Here is a 15,902-nt window from a genome sequence, read left to right as displayed (position 1 = left end):
ACCTTATCCAGCTTCATGTCCTGAGGGACAGATGAAAACCCTGAGGAAGATAGAACTGTGAAGGTGAAAATGGTTTAGAATGATCATTTTGCCCTTTACAAATTGTTACTCACCAATGCATGAGTCACACACTTTTAGAGCCCATTCCCTCTTAGTGCCGACACCCCCATTAGTGCCATTAGCAAGCTCCCTCCTTCCATCAGCAGGGAATAGGCCAAATCCTGAGACCTCTTACTTTAAACTTCAGAGATTTAGTGGAGTTTAACTTTAGTTTAGAGATACAGTGCGGAAACAGGCCCTTCGGCCCACCAAGTCCGTGCCGACCAGCGGTCCCTGTACACCAGCACTATCCTACACACTGGGGACAATTTACAATTGATAGAAGCCAATTAACCTACAAACCTGTATGTCTTTGTAGTGTGGGAGGAAACCTGAGCACCCGGAGAAAACCCACACGGTCACTGGGAAAACGTACAAACTCCTTACAGACAGCACACATCCTTTCTTTGCTATTCCATTTTCTTCTTTATATGTATTTCACCAAGCGGATCGAACCCAGGTCTCTGACGCTGTACGGCCGTACTCTACCGCTACTCCTCTGTGCCGCCCTTGTGAAGTATCTTTTGTGATGGCCCCTCTTGTGAAGGCTCTTTACAAGGCATTTCACTTATTGTGAAACACATTTAATCAATTGCCTCAATAATACAACAAAATTGAGAGTCTGTCAAATATCAAAATTATAGTACAGTTTTATTTATTGAGGATTGAAATTAAGATGTACGAGTTACAGTCATGACAACAGAGGATAATTGATCAAGAACCATGGAAATAATTGTATCTCAGTTAAGAAGGATATTGAACCCCCCAAATTAGGCTGCCCTAGAATTTTGCATTTCTCCGCAATTTGCTCACAAGTTTGTTCCGCTGTTCTCCGCAGACAGGTTGAAGTTCTTGAGTAGACACAAGGAACTGGAGATGCTGGTTTACAAAAAAAGACACAAAGTGCTTGAGTAGCTCAACGGGTCAGGCAGAATCTTGTGAGAACATGGATAAAGAAGGGTCCTGGCCAGAAATGCCATTGATCCATGATATCCAGTGATGCTGCTTGACCCGTTGAGTTACTCCAGCACTCGGTGTCTTTTTTTGGAACTCTTGACTACAATCCAAGTGAAGTCCCATTTCACGACTTCAATTGCCATGGTCTTATTTGATGATTCTTCTATCATCACTCTCAAAGTCGGGCATGTTTCTCCAATCAAAATTGCCGCTGCCTCCTCTCTCCTTTTATAGTGACTCAATCCTATTGGGAAAAAAAACAATAAGCTGTCCCTCTCTTTTTCAGCCATCTTTCAGGAATTGCTAAAGCATCATATTTCCATGTAACTTTCAGTGACATCTGCTCATCCATCTTGTTCTCTAGCTTAAATTAGCTTAGGTGAGAGATACAGTGTGGAAATAGGCCCTTCGGCCCACCTAGTCCATGCCAACCAACGATCGCCCATACACTGGTTCCATCCTAAACACTGGGACCAATTTTATAGAAGCTAATTAACCTACAAACCTGCACATCTTTGGGATGAGGGAGGAAACTGGAGCATCCTGGAGAAAACCCAGGGAGAATGTACAAACTCCGCACAGACAGCACCCGTAGTCAGGATCGAACCCGGGTCTCTGGCTATGCAAGGCAGCAACTCTACCGCTGCCACTGTGCCACTCCACAAAGCTCCTCGCATATAGGTCTATACCATTAAATCCAGCAAGATTCAGTGTCATTCCCTCATACATCTTCTCGAATTTCCTCACAGATCGGTTTATACCATTAAATCCAGCAAGATTCTTCTGGACGACAGATGGCACAATGGGCTAAGTGTTCGGCTGGCAACCTGAAGGTGGCCAGTTCGAATCCCGCTTGGAGTGCATACTGTCGTTGTGTCCTTGGGCAAGACACTTCACCCACCTTTGCCTGTGTGTGAATGTGTGTGAGTGATTGGTGGTGGTCGGAGGGGCCGTAGGCGCAGAATGGCAGCCACGCTTCCGTCAGTCTGCCCCAGGGCAGCTGTGGCTACAGAAGTAGCTTACCACCACCGAGTGTGACTGAGGAGTGAATGAATAATGCGATGTAAAGCGCCTTGAGTATTAGAAAGGCGCTATATAAATCCCATCCATTATTATTATTATTATTATTTTTTGGTTTATTTTCCAGTTCTTGTTTGCTTTGCTCGCAGGTCAAAACGTCCTCGTCATTTTTTGCAACATTTGGATATGCAATATTTCAGGCATATGGTTCAGACAATGGTTCAGTTCAGGACCCTTTTCAGACCTGAAATGTCATCCGTCCATTCCCTAGAAAGATGCTGCCTGACCCGCAGAATCTTTCCAACATGTTGTTTCTTAATCCTGAACGAATGCCGAAGTCTCTTGTAAGATTTGCCATCTTCCAGATAAGATGTTAAATGGCGGCTGACTGGATGGAGATAACTTACCCAGGGAACTTACTCAAGAATAGCAGAATTCGGCAAGATATTAGTGAGTAGTTTGAAAAGGTACTTTATTCTAGAATTAAGTTTAGAGATTGCGAAAAGGCTCCTATCCATTTTAAAATCCACATCAGGGTTTATAGTTTAGTTTAGTTTTGAGATGCAGCATGAAAACAGGTCAAGGAAAGACACAGAATGTTGGAGCAACTCAGCTGGTCAGGCACCATCCCCGGAGAATGTGGATAGGTGACGGTTCAGGTCGGGACCCTTCTTCAGGCTGATTGCAGGGGTGGGGAAGTGAGCAGCGAAGTGGGCCAGGTCAAAGCATGCCAGGAAACAGGCCAATCGGCCTACTGAATCCACACCAAACCATCGATCAGCTTTTCAAACTAGTTCTACATTATCCCGCTTCCAATTTCCCGGAGTCGCTGACCAACACTAGGGCAGCTTACACCCCGGCGGTATGAATATTGATTTCTCTAACTTCAAGTCACACTTGTATCCACTCTCTCTCTCCGCCCCTTCCTCATCCTAGTTGTCGCACTAGTTTCACTGCTGTCCTGTTGAGTTTCACTGTCTGCATAACTCGTTATCATCTGGCCCACAGCCAACAGTGTACCATTGCGGTATCCACCATTCCTTGATCATCGTTACGGTGGAAGGCAGGAACGGGGTACTGATAGGGGATGATCAGCCATGATCACATTGAATGGCGGTGTTGGCTCGAAGGGCTGAATGGCCTCCTCCTGCACCTATTGTCTATTGTCGATTGTTACTTTTTTTGCATATCTTTCATTAATTTGTTGTATATCTCTCTATATCTATATTGTGAGCAAATTTGGCGCTGGCTCTGGAGAGGGTCCAAAGGAGGTTAGCAAGAATGATCCCAGGAATGAGTAGGTTAACATATGATGAGCGTTTGACGGCACTGGGCCTGTACTCGCTGGAGTTTAGAAGAATGAGGTGGGACCTCATTGAAACGTACAGAATAGTGAAAGGCCTGGATAGAGTGGATGTGGAGAGGATGTTTCCACTAGTGGGAGAGTCTAGGATTAGAGGTCATAGCCTCAGAATTAAAGGCCATTCTTTTAGGAAGGAAATGAGGAGGAATTTCTTTAGTCAGAGGGTGGTGAATATGGGAAATTCTTTGCCACAGAAAGCTATCAATGGATATATTTAATGCAGAGATAGATAGGTTCTTGATTAGTATAGGTGACAGAGGATATGGGGAGACGGCATGAGAATGGGGTGAGGAGGGAGAGATAGATCAGCCATGATTGAATGACAGAATGGACTTGATGGGTCGAATGGCCTAATTCTGCTCCCATCTCTTATGATCTTATGAGCACCGTCTATATCTCTCATTTCCCTTTCCCCTGACTCTCAGTCGGAAGAAGGGTCTGGACCCGAAACGTCATCTCTCCCTTTTCTCCAGAGATGTTGACTGACCCGCTGAGTTACTCCAGCATTTTGTGTCTATCAATGCTCATCCAAACCCTCGAGACAATGGAGGGAAGATTTACTGACTCTTGCTTAGTTGCCCAGTATCATTCACCTCCATCTGTTTGGGGCATTATCCACTCTCAGGTTGCTGGGATCCCCACACCTGTTTGGACACGTCCAGTTCTTTATTAGTCATCTGCGTCTGGGCTGACCGGAGTCAGGCCGTTGAGCCAGTCAGTCTTTGAAACCACCAACCTTCCTGGCAACCCTATGCTTTCCAAGCAAGTTCTGTCTGATCACAGCTATCGTCAACAACAACACACAAGTAAAATACAGATGAAGCTAAGGAGGCGATGGAATAAAGGCATTGAAGACGGATGTGCAGTGTGCATGGTGGTGGGATTAAATAACATAACAGCCCAGACCTGGAAGACGGGAATGGGATGTAATAAATCTTCCACAGGGATTGTTGCAATCTTGCTTGGCCCACCAGGAGAGAGACCAACATTCCAGGTCTAACCTGCATGAAAATTGACTTCTTATATGAATTATACAGAATTGGCCTGTTGTGAATGCGAAAAAACATCGTAGGTCTAATCGTCCACTGGAGGCTTTCACCTTGCATTATCCTGTATATGTACACTGTAAATGGCTCGATTGTAATCATATATTGTCTTTCAGCTGACTGGTTAGCATGCAACAAAAGCTTTTCACTGTACCCTTGGTGCCCGTGATAATAAACTAACTGATAATATCTACTAAAATGATTCTTAAAGTCTTGTAGGGGACATCCTGGTTTTTGAAGATAGGGCTGGGTTAGATAATTTTATTTTCCAAGAATATTAAGACTCCTACCACCTATGTCCAATCGAAGCATCGAATAGAGAAGGATTTGAAACAAGTCGATGGGTTTTGGGACATCCCAGAAAAAGGCCTTTCGCCCCATCCTGCCGGTGCTAGATCGTTTGAAGGCCCATTCACCCCACTGCTTTCTTTATACCACTCCATGCTTCCATCTCACAACATGCACTCCTTATAAAAAGGTATATTCACACTTTTACATAACTTTTGATCAATTTGATAGAGGGAGGTGAATCTGTGGAATTCTGTGGCGTCCAAGTCAATGGGTATTTGTACGGTAGAGATTGATGGATTCCTGATTAGTATGGGTGTCAGGAGGAGAAGGCAGGAAAATGGGGTTGAGAGAGGATGATAGATCTCATCCTCATGATTGAATGGCGGAGTAGATTTGATGGGCCGAATGGCCTAATTTTCTCCTACAACGTTTGAACTTGTGAACTTATCATTTCTACATTGCTCAGAATGTTTCATCCAACTAATAAAAATTGTTGACACAAGGAACTGCAGGTACTGGAATCTTCAGCAAAACACAAAGTGCAGGAGGAACTCGGTGGGTCAGGCGGCATCTGTGGGGGGAATAAATAGGAAGCAGGGTCTAAAGAAGTGTCCGAACCCAAAATGGTGCCTGTCCATTCCCTCCACAGATGCTGTCTGACCAGTTTTGTTCCTCCAGCACTTTGTGTTTTGCTCAAGATTGCAGCATCTGCAGTTCCTTTTATCAACATTTTATTTTATTGGCCTTTCAGATTACCCTGAAAACTGTAATGTCCAGGTTCAGGAGCAACTTATGTCTGAAAAAGGGTCTCGAACCGAAAATTCACCTATTCCTTTTCTCCAGAGATGCTGCCTGACCCGCCAAATTACTTCAGCACATTGTGCCTATCTTCAGGAATAGCTCCTTCACTACAACCATCAGGCTGTTACAACTCTACAACTTCTAAATAGGCTCACAACTATATAGACGGGGCATTATTTTTGATTTTGTACCGTTATTGTCTCTTAATTTGTCTGTTTTTGTTAAATATATATACACCGAACTTTTGTTTAAGAAAGAACTGCAGATGCTGGAAACATCAAAGGTAGACAAAAAATGCTGGAGAAACAGCGGGTGAGGCCGCATCTATGGCGAGAAGGAATTGGCGACGTTTCAGGAGAGTCTGAAGAAGGGTTTCGACCTGAAACATCGCCAATTCATTCTGTCCATAGATGCTGCCTCATCCGCTGAGTTTCTCCAGCATTTTTGGTCGACCCTGAACTTTTGTTGTTTATGATGAGTTTTACGGACTACTATGTTGAGTTGGAAGAAGTGTCTCGACCCGAAACATCACCCATTCCTTCTCTCCAGGGATGCTGCCTGTCCTGCTGAGTAGGGTGGTGAATCTGTGGAATTCTTTGCCACAGAATACTGTGGAGGCCAAGTCAATGGATATTTTTTTTAAGGCAGAGTTATATAGATTGTCGATTAGTACGGGTGTCAGTGGTTATGGGGAGAGGGCAGGAAAATGGGGTTAAGAGGGAAAGATAGATCAGCCATGATTGAATGGCGGGGTAGTCTTGATGGGCGGAATGGCCTAATTCTGCTCCTATCATTTATGACCTTATGAATTCTCTTAGGAACTTCAGCATTTTGTGTTCATCTACAATGTTCACTTATCTGTTGTGCTAAGAATTTCATCGTTCCATTTGGGGGACAAATTACAGTAAGACACTCTGGACATTTTGCGTTTTGCCCAACAATAAAGAAAGTCTGAAGAAAGGTTTCGGCCCGAAACGTTGCCTATTTCCTTCGCTCCATAGATGCTGCTGCACCCGCTGAGTTTCTCCAGCATTTTTGTGTACCTTCGATTTTCCAGCATCTGCAGTTCCTTCTTAAACACAATAAAGAAAGTTCGTGATTTAGAAGCGCGCTGGAGCAAATTGATGCAATTGCGTCAAATTTCACCGTCAAGCCTTTCATAATGAAGGGAGCCGTGCATATAAATGGTGACTGCACCCAATCCCACTCTGAAGGCCAATCGTATACAATATTCTGTTGTGCTGCAGCAAGCAAGAATTTCATTGTCCTATCTGGGACACATGACAATTAACTATCTTGACTTGACTTGGTATATGCCGGACGCTCACAAGGGGTGGGTTGTGTGTGTGTGTGTGTGTGTGTGTGTGGGGGGGGGGGGGGGGGGATGACACACGTTCTAACGCTCACTGATAAATGTGTCAGGACTAAAAAAAGACAAAGACGCGGCATCAGAAGGTCACTCACTCGGTTCAGGCAACTCCACTGGGCTGTCGCCTGCCTCACCGGTGGCAATTGCAATGCATCTCGCCCGGGCCAGCGGGGAGTCCCCCCATCAACGACGTTGCGCCTAAAGTGACAAAGACAGGATTGCCGCTGAGCTACAGCAGCAAGACCTGACTCACTTTTAATGCGTCGCGCGTCCAAACCGCTGCTTCGTCCAAGCGATCCGACATGTGCGGCACCTGTTGACTTTAAAACACTGGCGCTCCGTGCATTTGTCACGCAGAAGATGACATTTGGTGCGCCTTTTGAAAACAAATTCAACGCAATTCATTCTGCTGTGAAAAAATGCTCCCTCACCATAACTCATTTGATCCAAAAACAGACCAATATGAAGGATTTTGCAAAGGCTTTATTTAAGCTCCACTCACTTGTGCGTTCTGAATGGTGCATCTGAATTCGACATTTTTCAAGCATAAATATAACGGGAAAGTTTCAAAACCCGAATCGTAGTACCATACTCTGTAGATACAAGGAACAGCGAACTGTCTTGGTTGCATCTGAGACTTCTAGTTTTTATTTTGCAATAATATATATGTTATATTTTTTGACTTTTTTTGTCTATTATGTTATCTGTGAGTATTGTGTTTGCAGACCTGTTGTGCTGATGCAAGTGAAAACTATTCATGGCTCCGCTATGGTTTCGGTACATGTTTTAGTTCAGTAATACAGCGCGGAAACAGGCACTTCGGCCCACACCGACCAGCGATCCCCGAACACTAACACTACCTTACACACCCGAGGGATAATTTACATATATACCAAAAAAAAAACTGACAAACCTGTAAGCGTGGGAGGAAACCGGTGCACCCGGAGAAAACTCACACAGGTCGCGGGGAGAACGGTACAGGCAGCCCCCGTAGTGAGGATCGAACCCGGGTCCCTGGCGCCCTACCGCTGCGCCACCGTAATATACGACAATAAAACACACTTGACTCGTGATCATTGAGCGTAGATACCGTTTTACAAACCAACACGTATTCTGTAGCACAGTAACTATATTGCAGGTGATATTATGCAAGAGAAAGGCAACCTTCAAGTGAGTAACACAAGGGTTTAATTGGGTAGCGAGGGCACTGCCGTGAGCTTTAACAGCAGTTAAAACACTGAACCTGGCACCTCTCCGATGCTGTGATTGGGACATGCACCCTGTCGGTGGTCAGAAGCCTCGCCGTTCACAACTTGCCCGAGTGAGGAGACTAACTTGCATTCCTCGTCTGTGATTATGGATATGGATATATGCCTCAGTAACAAATACGTTGCTGTTCGCATTCAAGGCCATCATTTCATAAAATAAACTCGTAACTCGGTCGTTTAAACCTATCATGGAAATGGCATTTATGTGTGAGAATATATTCTGTAAATTTAGCTATACTTATTATGTGTGTGTGCACAGTCAAACACACACACACACACACACACACACACACACACACACACACACACACACACACACACACACACACACACACACACACACACACACACATGTACACACACATATAGTGTATGTAAAACACATATATACATGTATATATATGCACACACGCATATATATATATATGAGCGTATGTACATATATATGTTTGTGCGCGCACGTGTGTGTGTATATATAACTATATATACCAATACATATATAAACAGCTATATATATAGTTACATTTATATCTTTATTGGTATATATTGTTATTTATATCAATGTTATACTGTATATTACTATATATTGAATATATATTGCTCATACATATATATGTATTGCACATATATGCAGCTATTTGCTATATATATAGCCACATTTTACAGAATATATACAGTTAAATTTACAAAATATAGATCCTCGAGTAAATGACTATATAGATTTATCCGAATATGCGCTACCATAATATATATATAAGCAGAATATATATATTCTGCTTATATATTAAAATATACAGCCCGCTTGTGCACATATTCTTGCACACGGGCGGGCGCACACACACACGCATGAACACACATGCAGGCAAAGTTTTTTTTTAAATAAGTTCATTTCAAAACAAGTCTATTCAGCGTGAAACCACCGGCCCGTGAGACTGCCGATTAGATGATGCGGCTTCAGTGACTGTGAGTGAGTGAGTGAGCGTGGAGTGGGCTAGGCGTGATGTAATAGGTAACCGTACATATGGGTATAAATATCATGGTCAGACGGTAAGTCAGTATGGCCGTGCCGTCGGGGGTAGAACACTTGACAGAGGGCTTCCCCCCTCCCCACCCTCCCCACACCACCACCACCCCTCCCCTCCCCGAGTCCAAAGTTGACCATTTGGAGCGGGTTGGCAAGTTGGAATCAAGGCAGCTGTTGCGGACGGACCTTCAACGCAGACCGCAATGTAAAGAGCGCATCTACTCCGCCTTGAGCATTCGCCTTCAATTTTAATGCGCGCTCGAAATAAAAGCGAGAAAGTGGAGCTAGAGCCGAGGTATTTTTAGTGCAATAGATTCCCAACCACGTGTGCGCACGTTGATCGAGATATGTTCTGCAACACAGCGATTCAGTCGGCCTCCTTGCCAATCCTGTTCCTTGGACTTGTGTCAGATTTGGTGCGCTGCGCTCCCCTCTCCGCCCGGCACAACGCTACCTTGGAGCGCAAATGGGAGACGCTCCTGTCGCGCTCCATGCCTCGACTCCCCGGCGACAGCAGGGCCATCAGCCGGGAGACGGACTATCTGCTGGGCATCAAGCGACTGCGACGCCTTTACTGTAACGTGGGCATCGGCTTTCACCTCCAAGTGCTGCCCGACGGGAAGATTAATGGCACACACAGCGAGAATCTACACAGTAAGTGCGCCGCCACTAAATCTTGTCCCTACGGTATTCGCTATCTCCCCGATCTGAAGAAGGACCCCAAACAGAATCATCACCTGCCCAAGACTTTCAGAGATGCTGACTGACCCGCTGAGTTACTCCAGCACTTTGTGTGTGTGTCCCCCCCCCCCCCTTGTAAACCAGCATCTGCAGTTCCTCCTGCCAATACATGTCAATGTTTATTGAAGAAGGGTCTCGACCCATTCCTTCTCTCCAGAGATGCTGCCTGTCCTTGAGTTACCCTGGCATTTTGTATCTATCTTCTTTTGTTCTGCATAGATAATATGTGTAGGAAGGAACTGCAGGTGCTGGTTTACACCGAAGATAGACACAAAAAAAGCTGGAGCAACGCAGCGGGACAGGGGGCATCTCTGGAGAAAGGGAACAGGTGGACGTTTCTGGTCGAGACCCTTTTTCGGACCCTGTTCTCCAGAGATACTGTCTGGCCAGCCGAGCTACTCCAGCAGATAGACACAAAATTCTGGAGTAACTGAGCGGGGCGGGCAGCATCTCTAGAGATAAGGAATGCAGTTATTCTGTCTTTATTTACAGCTAGATAAGTTGTAACTTTTTTGGCGACACCTATTGTACATCCAATATTTATTTATTTATCATTCATATAACAAAAACGGTGTCAGACTTCTGGTTGACTTTTATGGTCAACAGTTTTGTTGAGCGTGTCGGAAGGAACTGCAGGCGCTGGTTTGCACCGAAGATAGGCATAGAAAGGCTGGAGCAACTCAGCGGGTCGGGCAGCATCTGTGAAGAGAAGGAATAGGTGACGTTTCGGGTCGAGACCCTTCTGCAGACTGAGTGTTTCCACATGCAGCGCATCAGGAGAAGAAAGGGAGAACCAAATATTTTTGTCTATTTATGTGTAAACATACAAATCGCAGACAAATAGGCTGTCGCGGCGTTACAAGTGGCCTTTGGCGATAGGGTTAGAAGCGTGAGTTATTGCATGGGCGCTCTGGGACTGTGAGGTTCGCGGTACAACTTGTGGCTCCGTGGGATTGCTAAGCATGGGGCTTCTGATTTAATGTTCTTAAAGGGGCAGGACATGCACGTTTCTCCGCGTACAATGGGGATTGGAGTCGGGATAACACCTTGCATTGTCATATCTCTCAATATCACGGTCTACGCCTCTCGTTTCCCTCTCCCCTGACTCTCAGTCTGAAGAATGGTCTCGATCCGAAACATCACCTATCCATGTTCTCCAGAGGTGCTGCTGCCTCGGACTGACCCGCTGAGTTACTCCAGCATTTTCCGTGGTAGACAAAAGTGCTGGAGAAACTCAGCGGGTGCGGCAGCATCTATGGAGCGAAGGAAACAGGCCGAAACCCTTCCTCAGACTGTGTCTATGTCTTTCTGTGTCTTTCTTCCCACTAAACCTTGTGCCTGCTTGAAATACTAAAGGCGTCTTAATTTTGACGTGATGGCGCTCCCCCTTTCTCCTCTCTCTCCCTCCCATCCACACAGGCGCCGTGACCGGTTCAGATGCCCTTACCTCAGGCATCTGGACGGCGATTTAAAACTACCAGCGTTTGCATTCAGACTTTTTTTTAGATCATGCGCTATTGTTGTGGCGGCTTCAGAACACCTCAGCAGCAATGAACCCGCTTGATGTGTCTGTTTCTCTCTCTCTCTTTTCCCGCACAGGCATTTTAGAGATTTCTCCGGTGCAAAGGGGGGTCGTCAGTCTCCTGGGAGTCAGAAGCGGCCTATTTGTAGCCATGAACAGCAAAGGCAAACTTTACGGATCGGTAATTATACCACATTAGTTATTTAGTGTCGCTCTGCGAGAAAATTCTCAACGTTTGCCGGACTGAACTTGAGTGAACTAGAGACTCCACTCTGAGAATCTATTGTGCATCATGTTTTTTGTTGGGCAAGATCCGTATCGGGTCTATTGTGGGTGGTGGATGAAATATAGATAGAGGCTACTGCCACAGATCCGCATGTCCGTCTTTCAAGTGCATACCATTCTTTGCATTTCCAGCCAGCACACGCACCCACTGTCCTCCCCGGTACAACATAGGATCAGTCAAAGTGGACCACCCATATTGTAGCCTTCCCACATATGAAGTGATTTCTTCCCCTCGAGAATTGTGTCTAGTAGCCTCTCTTTCTTTCTGAACAAGTCGTGCCACGACTTACCTGCCGCAGAAACAACAACAAAAAAACCTGTTCAAAAGGAACTGGCAGCGGTATTAATCTCACAAATGACACAGCGTGTGAAGTTTTCAGTAAAGTAATGTTTTCTCTGATCTGAATTGTGTAGACTTTAGCTATTATTGGCGAAGAATGTCCCCCCTTTTTTCAAGCCGTTTAAGTATGGGGAAGAGAAGGCTAAAATTAATGTGAAATGACTTATTTGTATAATTACCAAATATAGCTACAAATATATATATATCTGCAGCCATCGATCGGTAGTTATGCAAACGAGTTATCCACTGTCAGTGTGCTAGAACTTCATAACAAATATATATATACACACACACACTATATATATGTATATATATATATATATATATATATATATATATATATATATGTATATATGATATACACACGCTCACAGACACACACACAGACCCACACACACACACACACATATATATATACACATACAAACACGCACACACAAACATACACACACATAATATATACACACACACACACACACACACCCGCGCACACACACACATATATATATATATGATATACACACAAACACACACACACATATATATATATATATGATATACACACAAACACACACACACAAACATACACACACACATATATATATATGATATACACACACACACACAGACACACACACACACAAACACACACACACACACACAAACATACACACACACACACACATATATGATATACACACAAACACACACAGACACAGACACACGCACACACACATATATATATATATGATATGCACACAAACACACACACACACACACACACACATATATATATATAAAATATGAACGTATTACACACACATGAAGGGCCAAAGTTTCATTCAATTATGGCCCTGCCGGGAATGCTTTGCGAATACCACGCTTGCACACCACCATGCACGAATATCGTTTTCACAGCAACCTCTTATAAAAGATCAGAGGCAACAAAGTATGGCGAGTAAGTATTTAGAGTCACCTGTAGTGATGCCGAGCAAATTGGTTATCGGATTCTCAAGTGGCTGCTGGGAATCGGACCATTAATCACATATATCATGTGTGGCTAAGATTGGCCTTTATATGTATTTCTTTGGTCCAATTAGTGTGTTTTTTCTCACGTCCGTAAGAGCTTAGGAAATGGGAACAATAGCAGGCCATTTGGCCCTTATAGAGTCTACTCCGCCGCTCATAAAGGGCATAACCCATTCTCCACCTTAATGCCACTTCCGACACTATCCCTTGAAATCCAGATACCTCTCATGGAACAGACCAGTGAAAAATCCTAGAGAATGCACTTGGGTACATGCAATGGAGGGATAAAGTTAGGCATTTAATCCTATTTCAAACTAATGGATAACACGACATTTATGTGAGCTTTCAATCCCCAGACCCAGAATAATGTCAACTGTTCCGTTTTTAAAGCATATTTTCCGAGCCTTTTCAGCCTTCCACGTTACTTTGCATGCATAGTTTTTTTTCTGTAACTTTTGGACTAAATGCTTATCTATGTCCTTGCGATAATGGGTTCGGCAGATGTAGAGTTCCCACTAAGAACTGTGTAAGAAAGAACTGCAGATGCCGGTTTAAACTGAAGATAGGCACAAAAAGCTGGAGTGACTCACCGGGACCGGCAGCATCACTCGAGAAAAGGAACAAGTGACGTCCGAAGAAGGGTCTCGACCCGAAACATCACCCATTCCTTCTCTCCAGATATGCTGCCTGTTCCCGCTGAGTTACCCCAGCTTTTTCGTGTCAATCTACCCGCTAAGAACTGTCTTATTTTATGTTCCAGGCGCATTACAGCGACGAATGCAAATTCAACGAAACTCTCCTGCCCAACAACTACAATGCCTACGAGTCCAGAGAATACCCCAACATGTACATGGCGCTGAGCAAGAACGGCAAAACCAAGAAGGGCAACAAAGTGTCTCCTGTTCTGACAATGACACATTTTCTACCGAGAATGTGAGAGCGCCCCCCCCTCAGAAATGACCTCGGGAGGGCACAAGAAATGATGGGGGTGGGAGCCAATGCCTCGGCCGGTGCACTTTCAGGAAAGCTTCATGCAAGACGAATAGGTGTATCATATATTTAACTTAATTGTGACTAAATATTTAAATCTGTATATTTTGTTCAGAAAATTTATTTATAGTTTTGCTGATTTTTTTTAAATTTTAAATTTATTTGTCGGCCAGAACATAAGTGGTGCATTGTGCTTGTGTGCGTGTGTTTGAAATTTGTCCTGTAATATTTTGTTTTAAAAGGTGAAACGGAAGATCGGGTATGTACTGTAATGGTCAATGTTGTGTGATGGAGATCCGTGGTGTGTTTGCCTTTAAAAAAATATATAAATCTAATTGTTTCTCAAAGTATAAAGTCTTGGTCTTCACCCCATGACGTTTTGTAGGTGTCCGTTTTGTATGTGTCTGCTTGTAACAATGTCTGATATCTGTCCTTTGTGTGTCGTGGTAGCTATGTAATTTCAATGGAATCCGTCCACTTCTGACACGGAGAGTACAGTCTTGCGGGTGCTAACCCACAAATCTGTTTTTAGACCTGCCACAGCTGAACTTTGAACTCCCCATGCAGTCAATCTTTGTCAGATCTTCAGGTCAGAAGCTTTTCTTAACCCGCCTGCAAGCTTCAGCAATTCAGTCTCACAAATGACCACACAAATGCTTTTGAAAGGAAGACTTTCTGCCCCATTCGTGGATAACTAGAGTTGGGACCATGTACCATTAGTGTACCACTACACAAAGCTCCTCAAAAATCACTTCACACTCAAGGTCCTTTGAAGAGGAAGACACATTATTTGCTCAGCACCCTCAGGAGATTTTAATTCCAGCAGTATTGTCCAGGAGGTACATACATTCTTTTTTTTTACATTCAAGAATACATACATTCTTTTAAAATAAAATAGTTTTCCATTCCTTAATTCGATGAAATTATCTACCTCATTTTCAGACCCCTGAATAAAATAGTCTCCTCCCAAAGGCTGCGCAGAATGCTGTACTGAGTGCTTGTCCCTGAAATATTGTTGGTGATCTTAAGTCAACACGCTACCATATGTAGCCACAAGTAGCCGGGAGGGCGTCCATTGCATCCTAGTTGAGCCTTGTCACGTTTGAGCTATCTTTACCCAGTGATTTACTTTTAGTAGGGATAATCATGGTGAAAATATTTGCAGACAGCTGTTGGGCTGCACTGTATGGCCATTGCGTAACCCTATATTTTCTTTATATATTTCTTTCAAACCCCCCACCTACCTCTGGTCTCCATGCAGAAGAAAACAGCAGCAAACTTTAAATTCAAACAATCTGTTTGGGAGAAATGCGGAGGGAGAGAGAGAAGAAAAAAAAACCCTTTTCATAGTTTGAAGAGATAAGGAAACACAAAAAAATGCCATCCCATCGTGTGTTGGAATTGGAGGGTCTGGTTACGTGGTTCATATGGGGACTGCCATAAACTGCAGACAGAAATTCTAAAGTCCTTGTTAAAATGTCTTCTGCTGTTCTCTTTGCTGCTAAGATGGCAAAGAATGGAAAAAATAAAAATGTCACAATAAATCTTGGGTTTGACACTTATGGATCTGACATTAGCAACGATTAGTTCAGTTTTCAACATTCCTTTCGATAAGCTGCTACTCATCTTACTCGAACTTTTTAAAGCTGTTAAATCTTTTAGGTAGATTGACCTTGGGGAAGAAAGCTACTCAGAACCAAAACATACAGAGATATGAGGGAAATATTCCAGGACAAGGCCCACCCTTGCTGCGCATG

At 43.9% G+C, this 15,902-nt stretch overlaps 1 protein-coding gene across 1 annotated transcript; it reads left to right on the top strand.

The window, feature by feature from the left end:
• The first annotated feature begins 9,031 nt into the window (after nucleotides 1-9,031).
• On the top strand, nucleotides 9,032-15,660 carry fgf4 (fibroblast growth factor 4). Its single transcript, XM_033038707.1, has 3 exons — nucleotides 9,032-9,892; nucleotides 11,579-11,682; nucleotides 13,916-15,660. The coding sequence occupies exons 1-3, from the start codon at nucleotides 9,586-9,588 to the stop codon at nucleotides 14,090-14,092; spliced, it is 588 nt and encodes a 195-aa protein (XP_032894598.1). The 5' UTR covers nucleotides 9,032-9,585; the 3' UTR covers nucleotides 14,093-15,660.
• Nucleotides 15,661-15,902: the final 242 nt, after the last annotated feature.

Source organism: Amblyraja radiata, chromosome 20 (assembly GCF_010909765.2).
Source record: "Amblyraja radiata isolate CabotCenter1 chromosome 20, sAmbRad1.1.pri, whole genome shotgun sequence".
NCBI classification, from domain to species: domain Eukaryota; kingdom Metazoa; phylum Chordata; class Chondrichthyes; order Rajiformes; family Rajidae; genus Amblyraja; species Amblyraja radiata.
The sequence above is the reverse complement of the archived record's forward strand: the minus strand, read 5'-3'. Positions and strand labels throughout refer to the sequence as shown.